Source organism: Callionymus lyra, chromosome 8, assembly GCF_982586985.1.
Source record: "Callionymus lyra chromosome 8, fCalLyr1.hap1.1, whole genome shotgun sequence".
Classification (NCBI taxonomy): Eukaryota; Metazoa; Chordata; class Actinopteri; order Syngnathiformes; family Callionymidae; genus Callionymus; species Callionymus lyra.
Window position 1 is genome coordinate 24,070,107 of NC_141825.1, and position 12,784 is coordinate 24,082,890.

At 45.0% G+C, this 12,784-nt stretch overlaps 1 protein-coding gene across 1 annotated transcript in view; it reads right to left on the reverse strand.

Annotated features, from left to right (window-relative positions):
• Positions 1-12,784, reverse strand: part of znf423 (zinc finger protein 423) — a 90,163-nt gene that overhangs the window by 6,636 nt on the left and 70,743 nt on the right. The window contains exons 19-20 of the mRNA XM_087797811.1: positions 8,300-8,431; positions 4,238-4,353 (exon numbers count right to left, since the gene is read on the reverse strand). Coding sequence (XP_087653937.1) covers positions 4,238-4,353; positions 8,300-8,431 — 248 coding nt within the window. The remainder of the gene's footprint in view (positions 1-4,237; positions 4,354-8,299; positions 8,432-12,784) is intronic.

Genomic DNA, 12,784 nt, shown 5'->3' on the forward strand with positions numbered 1-12,784 from the left:
TCTACCGTTATTTATAGCTGAGAGTTGACAATATTCCAACATGGTGAACTAGTAACTCAGTGTGTGTGTGTGTGTGTGTGTGTGTGTGTGTGTGTGTGTGTGTGTGTGTGTGTGTGTACACGTGTGTGTCAGTGCACGAGCAGATGGGCCACCTTTCTCTTCCTCTGGCTCATCTTCAAGATCAACAAATGAACATGAATGATTCATTAAAGTGTTCAAGTGTGTTGAACTGAGTGTTACTTGTGTTGTGTCGTGATGTGTTGGTGAAGCTTCATGAAGCAGTGTCAGTATCTTCCACTAGATGGCGTCTCTGCACTATTTTCCTCTGTTTTCAACAACTGTTCTAATGAAACTTCATTTTTAGAGTGATGGCTCCACCTACTGACCTCTGAACCACATGACACTGTTTCATGAAGCTTCACCAACACATCACTGGTAAAGTGTGTTGAAGTGTTTTGTAGTGTAAAGTTTGTCAAAGTATTAAGTGTGTCGTAGTGTAAAATTGTTCCATAGTGTTAAGTGTGTTAAAACGGAAAGTGTTTTGTAGTTTTAATTGTTTCATAGTGTCGTGTGTAATGTGTGTAAAAGTTTAAAGTGTGTTGTAGTGTAAATTGTTCCATAGTGAACAGTGTGTATAATTGTGAAGTGTGTCAAAGTGTTAATTGTGTTGTAGTGTAAAGTGGTGGAAGTAACAGTTTCGAAGTATGAAGTGTTTCATAGAGTAAAGTGTGTAGAGGTTTAAAGTGTGTAGATATCTAAAGTGTGTAGAGGTGTAACGTGTGTGTTGATCAGCGTTTGACTCTTATAACATGAACGAAGTGTCACCAGTGAGACGTCATAAGTTGTGTATTAAGCTCTGAAGTGTGAGTTGAGTGAAGAAGTTCATTGAAGCGACTGATAAAGTTTTCTTCTACACAACCTTTCACAACAAAACAATCGTTAGTTAATAAAACACAAACGCACAACTGTCAATAATGATCTACACAACACTACAAACATACTTAATCAAATTGTTTCGCTATTTTAATGAGACGTCGACCTCCAGATGAACATGTTTCTTAATCTTGTTTTTCTTCTACACAACTGTGGCGTGTGTGACGACAAAACACACAACGAGTGTCTTCGCTTAAGTTCATATTTATCAGTGCGACTATAAAAGATCCATCAGAACCGCGATGATCAGACCCACAACATTTCTTATTTACACACCGACATGCACACACACATATTTCTTATTTAAACACACACACACGCACACGCACACACACACACACAAACACACACACACATTTCTTATTTACCAGCTTACGTCTGCACTATTTATGTGGCACGAGGGAGGAACGAGGAGAGGAAGAGAGGGAAGGTAAAATATGCATAGGGGCTGGTTCTTCTGGGACGGACAAGGGGACTCGGGGGGAGGCGGGGGAGGAGGGTGAGGAGGGAGATGAGGGGTGAGGAGGGAGATGAGGGTGAGGAGGGTGAGGAGGGGTGAGGAGGGAGATGAGGGTGAGGAGGGAGATGAGGGTGAGGAGGGTGAGGAGGGGTGAGGAGGGAGATGAGGGTGAGGGTGGAGATGAGGGTGAGGAGGAGGGAGAGGAGGGTGAGGCTGGAGATGAGGGGTGAGAGGAGGGGTGAGAGGAGGGGTGAGAGGAGGGTGAGGAGGGTGAGGGTGGAGATGAGGGGTGAGAGGAGGGGTGAGAGGAGGGTGAGGAGGGTGAGGCTGGAGATGAGGGGTGAGAGGAGGGGTGAGAGGAGGGGTGAGAGGAGGGGTGAGAGGAGGGGTGAGGGGAGGGGTGAGAGGAGGGTGAGGAGGGTGAGGGTGGAGATGAGGGGTGAGAGGAGGGTGAGGAGGGTGAGGCTGGAGATGAGGGGTGAGAGGAGGGGTGAGAGGAGGGGTGAGAGGAGGGTGAGGAGGGTGAGGGTGGAGATGAGGGGTATGAGGAGGGTGAGGCTGGAGATGAGGGGTGAGAGGAGGGGTGAGAGGAGGGTGAGGAGGGTGAGGAGGGGTGAGAGGAGGGTGAGGAGGGTGAGGCTGGAGATGAGGGGTGAGAGGAGGGGTGAGAGGAGGGTGAGGAGGGTGAGGAGGGAGATGAGGGGTGAGAGGAGGGTGAGGCTGGAGATGAGGGGTGAGAGGAGGGGTGAGATGAGGGGTGAGAGGAGGGTGAGGAGGGTGAGGAGGGAGATGAGGGGTGAGAGGAGGGTGAGGCTGGAGATGAGGGGTGAGAGGAGGGGTGAGATGAGGGGTGAGAGGAGGGTGAGGAGGGTGAGGAGGGAGATGAGGGGTGAGAGGAGGGTGAGGAGGGTGAGGCTGGAGATGAGGGGTGAGAGGAGGGGTGAGAGGAGGGGTGAGAGGAGGGTGAGGAGGGTGAGGGTGGAGATGAGGGGTGAGAGGAGGGGTGAGAGGAGGGGTGAGAGGAGGGGTGAGAGGAGGGGTGAGAGGAGGGTGAGGAGGGTGAGGGTGGAGATGAGGGGTGAGAGGAGGGTGAGGAGGGTGAGGCTGGAGATGAGGGGTGAGAGGAGGGGTGAGAGGAGGGTGAGGAGGGTGAGGGTGGAGATGAGGGGTAAGAGGAGGGTGAGGAGGGTGAGGCTGGAGATGAGGGGTGAGAGGAGGGGTGAGAGGAGGGGTGAGAGGAGGGTGAGGAGGGTGAGGAGGGGTGAGAGGAGGGTGAGGAGGGTGAGGCTGGAGATGAGGGGTGAGAGGAGGGGTGAGAGGAGGGGTGAGAGGAGGGTGAGGAGGGTGAGGAGGGAGATGAGGGGTGAGAGGAGGGTGAGGAGGGTGAGGCTGGAGATGAGGGGTGAGAGGAGGGGTGAGAGGAGGGGTGAGAGGAGGGTGAGGAGGGTGAGGAGGGAGATGAGGGGTGAGAGGAGGGTGAGGAGGGTGAGGCTGGAGATGAGGGGTGAGAGGAGGGGTGAGAGGAGGGGTGAGAGGAGGGTGAGGAGGGTGAGGGTGGAGATGAGGGGTGAGAGGAGGGTGAGGAGGGAGATGAGGGGTGAGAGGAGGGTGAGGAGGGAGATGAGGGGTGAGAGGAGGGTGAGGAGGGTGAGGGTGGAGATTAGGGGTGAGAGGAGGGAGACGTCAAAGACGAGGGACAGAAGTAGGAGGTTCGATTGATATACACTGTGAGAGTGTGTCACGATCACACACTTACAAATACACACACAAACTTATAAAGACACTTTTACAAACACACACAATCTTTCAAAGACAGTATTACAACCACAAACAAACTTATAAACACACTCTTACACACACACAAACTTATAAACACACATAAACTTTCAAACACACACTAACTTATAAACACACTCTTACAGACACACACAAAATTATAAACAAACACAAACTTATAAACACACTCTTACAGACACACACAAACTTATAAACAAACACAAACTTATAAACACACTCTTACAGACACACACAAACTTATAAACAAACACAAACTTATAAACACACTCTTACAGACACACACAAACTTATAAACACACACAAATTTTCAAACACAGTGTGTTTATAAGTTTGTTTGTGGTTTTAATACTCTTACAGACACAAACTAATAAAGACACACAAACTTATAAACACATACAACTTACAAACATACACAAAACCACTCACACAAAAACAGCCTTAGAAACATACACAAAAAATCAATACATACACACACACATAATTGTGAACACACGCAGACAAACTCACAAACATACACAGTTACAAACACACACACACACACACACACGCGTATATAGAAACATACACACACACAAACACACATAGACACACACACTCACACACACTCATGGTCATATGATATTAACAACTAGTCCACTCCACTTAAAAGCGCCACCCAGGGGACATAAGAGCAATAGCAGGTCAACCATTATCCTTCTTAAACACACAAGTGCACACACATGTACACACACACGCACACACACACACACACACACGCACACACGCACACACATGTTTAATATTAATGTAGATGGTGATCATTCACAGATGTTGTCACGCAAACACATGATGAGGAAGTTTGTGTTTGGATTAAAGGTGACGACTCGTCAGATAACCACAGACACACAACAGAGTGAAAACGTTACACACAACAGAGTGAAGACGTTACACACAACAGAGTGAAGACGTTACACACAACGGAGTGAAGACGTTACACACAACAGAGTGAAGACATTACACACAACAGAGTGAAGACGTTACACACAACAGAGTGAAGACGTTACACACCTGCAGCTCCGTCTGGAAGAAGAACTTCTGTGGACACTGAGAACAGTCGTAGATCTTGTCTTCCTGGCCGTGGACGGCGAAGATGTGTTGCTGGAGTTTGTTGGCCTGAACGAACACTGAGGAGGAAGTAGAAGAAGATCAGACACGTGTACTTGACTCTGGTGTTGTGATAGTTTAGTAACAAGTATATATGTGTAGTATTGTCCACTACTTGACTCTGGTGTTGTGATAGTGTAGTAACAAGTATATATGTGTAGTATTGTCCAGTACTTGACTCTGGTGTTGTGATAGTGTAGTAACAAGTATATATGTGTAGTATTGTCCAGTACTTGACTCTGGTGTTGTGATAGTGTAGTAACAAGTATATATGTGTAGTATTGTCCAGTACTTGACTCTGGCGTTGTGATAGTGTAGTAACAAGTATATATTTGTAGCATTGTTGTGTACTTGACTCTGATGTTGTGTTAGTGTAGTAACAAGTATATTTGTGTAGTATTGTTGTGTACTTGACTCTGGTGTTGTGATAGTGTAGTGACAAGTATATATGTGTAGTATTGTCCAGTACTTGACTCTGGTGTTGTGATAGTGTAGTAACAAGTATATATGTGTAGTATTGTCCAGTACTTGACTCTGGTGTTGTGATAGTGTAGTAACAAGTATATATGTGTAGTATTGTCCAGTACTTGACTCTGGTGTTGTGATAGTGTAGTAACAAGTATATATGTGTAGTATTGTCCAGTACTTGACTCTGGTGTTGTGATAGTGTAGTAACAAGTATACATGTGTAGTATTGTCCACTACTTGACTCTGGTGTTGTGATAGTGTAGTAACAAGTATATATGTGTAGTATTGTCCAGTACTTGACTCTGGTGTTGTGATAGTGTAGTAACAAGTATATATTTGTAGCATTGTTGTGTACTTGACTCTGATGTTGTGTTAGTGTAGTAACAAGTATATTTGTGTAGTATTGTTGTGTACTTGACTCTGGTGTTGTGATACTGTAGTAACAAGTATATATGTGTAGTATTGTCCAGTACTTGACTCTGGTGTTGTGATAGTGTAGTAACAAGTATATATGTGTAGTATTGTCCAGTACTTGACTCTGGTGTTGTGATAGTGTAGTAACAAGTATATATGTGTAGTATTGTCCAGTACTTGACTCTGGTGTTGTGATAGTGTAGTAACAAGTATATATGTGTAGTATTGTCCAGTACTTGACTCTGGTGTTGTGATAGTGTAGTAACAAGTATACATGTGTAGTATTGTCCAGTACTTGACTCTGGTGTTGTGATAGTGTAGTAACAAGTATATATTTGTAGCATTGTTGTGTACTTGACTCTGATGTTGTGTTAGTGTAGTAACAAGTATATTTGTGTAGTATTGTTGTGTACTTGACTCTGGTGTTGTGATAGTGTAGTAAAAAGTATATATGTGTAGTATTGTCCAGTACTTGACTCTGGCGTTGTGATAGTGTAGTAACAAGTATATATGTGTAGTATTGTCGAGTACTTGATTCTGGTGTTGTGATAGTGTAGTAACAAGTATATATGTATATTATTGTCGAGTACTTGATTCTGGTGTTATGATAGTGAAGTAACTAGTATAAATGTGTAGTATTGTCGATTACTTGACTCTGGCGTTGTGATACTGTAGAAACAAGTATATAAGTGTAGTATTGTCGAGTATTGTCTGATTTGTCAAAACATCAGCTTTAAAAGCTGCTGGAGTCACTGTATCCTCTCGTCCACAGTCACCGCCGGGATCTCGCAGGATTTCATCGAGGACGTAATGCATGCTGCCATCTAGCGGCCGGAGGTTAATTGCGACACCAAACAAACGCTGTACTGCGTTGTTCTCGCGACAGTATCTGACGTTTCATCCAGACGTCGGAACACGTCGTGAAGAAACATCAGCAGCAGATATAAACGACAGGACGAGGCCCTTCAAAATAAAAGGTGGTCTCGCTCAGACCCGAGTCGTCAGAGTTTCACCTTCTTTAACCCTCAGAAAGTTTCCTCCCTTGATGTCTCCCCCCTGCAGCCCCGAGTTCTGGTCTCCCCCTCAGGTACAAGAGCTTTAAACTTTAACTCTATTCCTCCGCGACTCATGAATTAGTAAGATGGGCAACACTCCTGTGGGGAGGCTTAATAATTCAACACACAAACACACACTGTGTGAAACCCCAAGTTTACTGAAACAAAAGGGGGGAGAGTGAGGGGGGAGTGAAGGGGGAAAGCGAGGGGGGGGACACTGGAGTGGAAGTAAGAAAGAAGAGATAATTTATTGATAAATACCACAAAGTCTGCAGAGAAAAACTCTTCCTGTTTTCTTCCGTCTTCGTGTCCCACATCTCTTCCTGGTGTGTGTGTGTGTGTGTGTGTGTGTGTGTGTGTGTGTGTGTGTGTGTGTGTGTGTGTGTGTGTGCGCGCACTTGTTAACAGTCCAGAGAGGACGTGTGCGACTCTTTTAGAGGAAATTAAAAAGTACAAATGTTGTGACGCTCGTCAAACTCTTAACTTAACCCTTTAATGACTTCAGTTTCATCCTCGTCACGAGTTTGATTAGATTCAGAGCTTTGTGAGTCCAACATGACAGGGTGTGTGTGTGTGTGTGTGTCTGTTTGTGTGTGTGTGTCTGTTTGTGTGTGTGTGTGTTTGTGTGTCTGTTTGTGTGTGTGTCTGTTTGTGTGTGTGTGTCTGTTTGTTTGCGTGTCTATCTGTGTGCATCTTGATGTGTGCGTGTGTCTATCTGTATGTGTCTGTTTGTGTGCGAGTGAGTTTGTGTGTGTTTGTTTGTGTGTGTGTGTGTGTGTGTGTCTTGATGTGTGCGTGTGTCTATCTGTGTGTGTCTGTTTGTGTGTGTGAGTCTATCTGTGTTCATCTATGTGTTTGTGTCTATCTTTGTGCGTGAGTTAATGTCTATCTGTGTGTGTCTGTTTGTGTGCGTGAGTATCTTTGTGCGTCCGTTTGTGTGCGATAGTTTGTGTCTATCTGTTTGCTACCGTTTTCATGTCTTAACAAGAAGCATCTGTCTCGCCTGCAGTTCATACAAAACTCTGCAGCCAGAATTCTAACCCGCTCTAGTAGAAGAACTCACATTTCTCCGATCCTTAAAACTCTTCACTGGCTGCCAGTTTCTTTCAGGATCAACTTTAAAATTCTGGTTCTTACTTTCTAGATCTATTCATGGTCAGACCTTCCATCAGTGATCTGATCCAGACTTACACCCCAGCTCGGGCTCTGAGGTCTGTGGATCAGAATCTACTGATGGTTCCTGAACACGCTTCAGGACCAGAGGAGAGAAATCCTTCCAGACTGTTGTTCCTAAGCTTTGGAACGATCTTCTCTCTCTTTGCTCTTGATGATCTACTGACTCCTTTAAGAAACATCTTAAGACACTTTTATTTGTTCAGGCTTTTCCTTGATTTTCTGGAACTCCTGTTGTGTTCTCAGTTTTATCTTGACCTTTAAAGTATTTACTTTATTGAATATTGTTTTGATTGTTTAAGCGCTTTGTGACCCTGGTCTAGTAAAGCGCTATATAAATAAAAATTACTTAAATTACTTACTGTTTATGTGCGTGTCTATACATGTGTGTCCATTTGTATATATCTACGTATGTGTAAGTTTGTGTCTGTATGTCTTTAGTTTATGCGTGTATTTGAATGAGTGTGTGTTTGTGTCTCTATGCGTGTTTGTATCTGTCTGTGTGTGTACGTTTCTGTGTCCGTTTGTGTATTGATGCGTCTTTTTTTGTCCGTTTGTTTCCCTGTGTGTGAGTCTGTGGGTTCATGTGTATGTGTGTCTGTGTCAGTATGTGTACGCATTCCTGTGTGTGTACGCATGTGAGTGTGTCGCTGTTTGTATTCTGTATTTGTATCGATGTGTGTGTTCGTGATTGTGTGTGCGTATGGTAAATGCATTTGTGTGTGCTGTGAGTCTTTGTTTGTGCCTTTTTGTGTGTTTTTTGTGTACGTGTATTTGTGTCTGAGCGAGTCTGTGGGGCGAGTCTGTGCGCGTGTGTTGTGCATGTGTGTGTGTGTTGTGCATGTGTGTGTCGTACCTGTGAAGCAGACGGGACACTTGAAGGTTCCTCCCATCCCTTCGAAGCTGTGTTCTATCAAGTGACAGAGCAGTTTTGCAGGCGAGTCGAACATCTGGTTACACAGTTTGCACTCGTGGTTGATGCCCTCCTCTGTAACACAAACACACAAACGCACACAGGATTAGCTACACACACGTGGGCTGGTACAGAGACACACACACACACACAGGTAAGTGTGAAGATGAAAGTCAGACCAGGAGAGCGAGGTTTGACGAAGATTCTGTGAACCATCAGTTCATGTTGCCCCCCGCCCTGGTGAACTGGGACACTTCATTGAAAACACATGAACACATCGGATCATAATCTGTCGACACACACACACACAACTCTCTTCTGCAAATGTGAAGACAAAGTCGTACTGGCTTTTTCTACTATGTCAGTTGTGCGTCGAACGCAACGCACACACATACCCACACGCACACTCACACACACACACATCATCTGAAGTTGAGCTGCGGGTGGTTTGTGTGTTAATAACGTCTTCAATCACACAACCGTGACACCTGAACTGACGGCTACACAACAGACTCACACGGATTGTGTCTCTGGACGGAGCCCGGGGTTCACTAATCCTGCCTGAATGGTGTCTGAGAGCGCCCGAGGTCCTAATATGGATGAGATGGTCCCGCTCCCCCGGATCCGTTCCCCGAGCCCCCCCACAGCCACGCGCAGACACACACAGATACACACACGGACACACACAGACTCACACAGAGCTCAAAGGCTGCGAGGTTGTGGGGGCGCCAGTGTGCCTGCGTCCGACTGAGCCGGATAGAAGTCCATTATCATTTTCGGGGAGATTGACCCAGCATGAGGAACTCACGTGGTGCCGGGAGGAGAGAGAGTGTGTGTGTGTGTGCATGTGTGTGTGCGCGTGTGTGTGTGCGTGTGTGTGTGCGTGTGTGTTCTCTCCGACAAAGTTGCGTCTTCGCCGAGGAAACATCTTCAGGTGTCTAAACGCGTTGTCGTTTCATAACATTTGTGCGACGCTGACGCGACTGGCGCTCGCACAAACATCTTCTCGTGGTTGTCGAGCGATTGTGCGACAATTAAAGAGCGTCCGAGGCGAGCGAAGAACGAGAAGAAACGTCGCGAACAAAAGGTCAGAAGAAGGAGCGACAGAAACTCTGAAGGTGCAGCAGATAATTGGTCCGTCCAGAGCCTCGGACGCCGAGTGTGTCCCATGAAAGAGTCGCTTCTCTGGAAAAATACATGGGTTTTGATCAGTGTGTGTGTGTCTGTGTGTGTGTGTGTGTGTGTGTGTCTGTGTCCCTCTGAGGCCCACTGTGTGTTCATGTGCGTGTGTGTGTGTGTGTGTCGTTGTGAGATGACAGAGTTAGAGAATCCTGTTGTTACGCTTTGTCTCACAGAGTGTATTTGATCCACCAGGGTGTAGAAACACACACCTACACACACACACACACACACACACACACATCTATAGACATATATACTTTGTGTTTAAACATGCACACACACACACATCTATAGAGATATATACTGTGTGTTTAAACACACACACACACACATATATGTATATATATATAGATAAATATACTGCATATATAAAAACATGCACACACACACACATATATAAATAAATACTGTATATATAAACACATACACACACTAATAATATGTACACAGACATATACCGCCACACAAACCCACATACTGTATACAAGTGCACATTCACACACACATACAAACACACACAATGACACATACATATAATCCCACTTTTAAACACTTTACGTAATTACACTCGTATACACTTTCACACACACAGAGACACACACTCACACATGCCTGTTGTGTGATGCTCATCTCTGGTTAGCAAAACACACACAACTTCAGGACCAGGATTGTAAACGACACACACAACTTAACTTCTGAAACCGATCAAAAGTTTTGTGTCTCAGAAGCAAATAAGTTTGAATCTACGAGGCTTGAATATTGAACGTTTTTTCAAAATAAAAGCTCAAAAGTTGCTCATAGACCCACAAGTGTAAAGTTCACGTTGTGGCGCCAAAATATTTTTATAACACAAACTTTTCTGTGATCCTGCGACGTCCGGACCCTCGACAAAGGAACACCCGGATACGAACGAGACCTTGTGTCTGATTGTTGCCACGGCGACCGTGATAACGAGGTCCCTCCTCACAAACACACGCAGACCCCGGACATGGGGGGCTCTGATTGGATCCGGCAATTAACGCACACGCCGCGCAGACACACACTCCATTAACCCTGCGCTGACGCTCCCCAGGGGTTGGGGGGGGGGGCTGCACCCACTAACCTCGCCGCCCCTCCCCTTGATGGCTTCTCTGTATTGGCTGACTGGGGGTCCCGGGGGGGGTTGAACCCCCATTACCCACCCCTCCGTCCCGACAGTGTGTAAAAGTCGAAGAAGAGACTGCAGCATGACGACCGGAGACACAAACAGAGACACAAAGAGGCAGACGTGAGGGAAGAAGAGAGCAGTGGACGGAGGAGGAGGAGGAGGAGAGGAGGAGGAGAGGAGGAGTGCGATCCTCTCTGGGGGTCTCGCTCAAGGTGTGTTACCATGGTAACCAGAGGTTGGGGGGGTACTTGATGTGGGAGGTGCGAGCTTGACCCATTGCTAGTGTGGGGGCTGGAGAGAATACACAACCTGCTGCAGTGCTGGAGGGGTCCCAGGAGTGCCCCCCACCACACACACACACACACACACACACACACACACACACACACAGGAATGCTGCAGTGGTAACATCCCATGAGGACCAAACACCCACACACTCTCTCTCCTCAAGTTCCAGTTCAGCCTCGGTGTTTTGTATCAATGTTGTGAGTCTTTGTGTGCGAGTGTGCGTCTCATCACTCTGTCTCGAACAATCCTCTCAAGGTGGAAGACCAGGGCTGACCCGGCGCCCTCGGGTCCCCTCGACTGACAACAACACAAAAAACCCTCCATGTTACGAGACACACCAGAATACAGATGTTTCAAGAACGAGATCCTAACACGGATCGAACACTTTTACTCGTGTCTGGATGCGTTTGTCATGTCAGTGGAATAGAAAAGTGCTGACTCGTTATTTCATCATAATATATGTATATTCAATGACACTGTGGCGATTAAAATAAATAAATGCATTTATTTATATAATTTCTCATCATAGTTATTTTATGGTTCACATTTAAATAAGGAGGAAAAATATTCAGATTTTGTTCTGTTTCCTATTAACATTTAACGTGCAAATATCTACGGTGTTTGTTTATTATTGTGTTGCATTGAAAGTTCTAGCCGCTAGCTAAAGTAACAATGAAGGCCTACGAAATCCCGGCGATGACTGAGGATGAGAGGATACAGGCGATTCGAAAGACATACTTCGGTTTAAAAACAAGTGAAAGCAGTTAAGAGTCATGTGGTCTGTAAATACTACAACACCAGAGTCAAGTACTGGACAATACTACACATATATACTTGTTACTACACTATCACAACACCAGAGTCAAGTACTGGACAATACTACACATATATACTTGTTACTACACTATCACAACACCAGAGTCAAGTACTGGACAATACTACACATATATACTTGTTACTACACTATCACAACACCAGAGTCAAGTACTGGACAATACTACACATATATACTTGTTACTACACTATCACAACACCAGAGTCAAGTACTGGACAATACTACACATATATACTTGTTACTACACTATCACAACACCAGAGTCAAGTACTGGACAATACTACACATATATACTTGTTACTACACTATCACAACACCTGAGTCAAGTACTGGACAATACTACACATATATACTTGTTACTACACTATCACAACACCAGAGTCAAGTACTTGACACTAATACGAATATATACTTGTTACTACACTATCACAACACCAGAGTCAAGTACTTGACACTAATACGAATATATACTTGTTACTACACTATCACAACACCAGAGTCAAGTACTGGACAATACTACACATATATACTTGTTACTACACTATCACAACACCAGAGTCAAGTACTGGACAATACTACACATATATACTTGTTACTACACTATCACAACTCCAGAGTCAAGTACTGGACAATACTACACATATATACTTGTTACTACAGTATCACAACACCAGAGTCAAGTACTGGACAATACTACACATATATACTTGTTACTTCAGTATCACTGTATATTGTAGATACTGTATCGTGACACGTTTGTAATGTACGTAAGTATCTATTGTGTTAATGTTCATCTGAATTCAAGACTGAAAACAGACTGTATTTGAATTTGACTTTCCTGCTATGTCCCAGCTAGACAGGGTCATAGTCAGAGTCTTCACTGGACTGTCAGGCGTGACATTGCAAACTAAAGTCACCATCAGAGCGACTAGACTCCATCACTTCACTTAAGGAGTCGTCATTAACATTCCAGCAG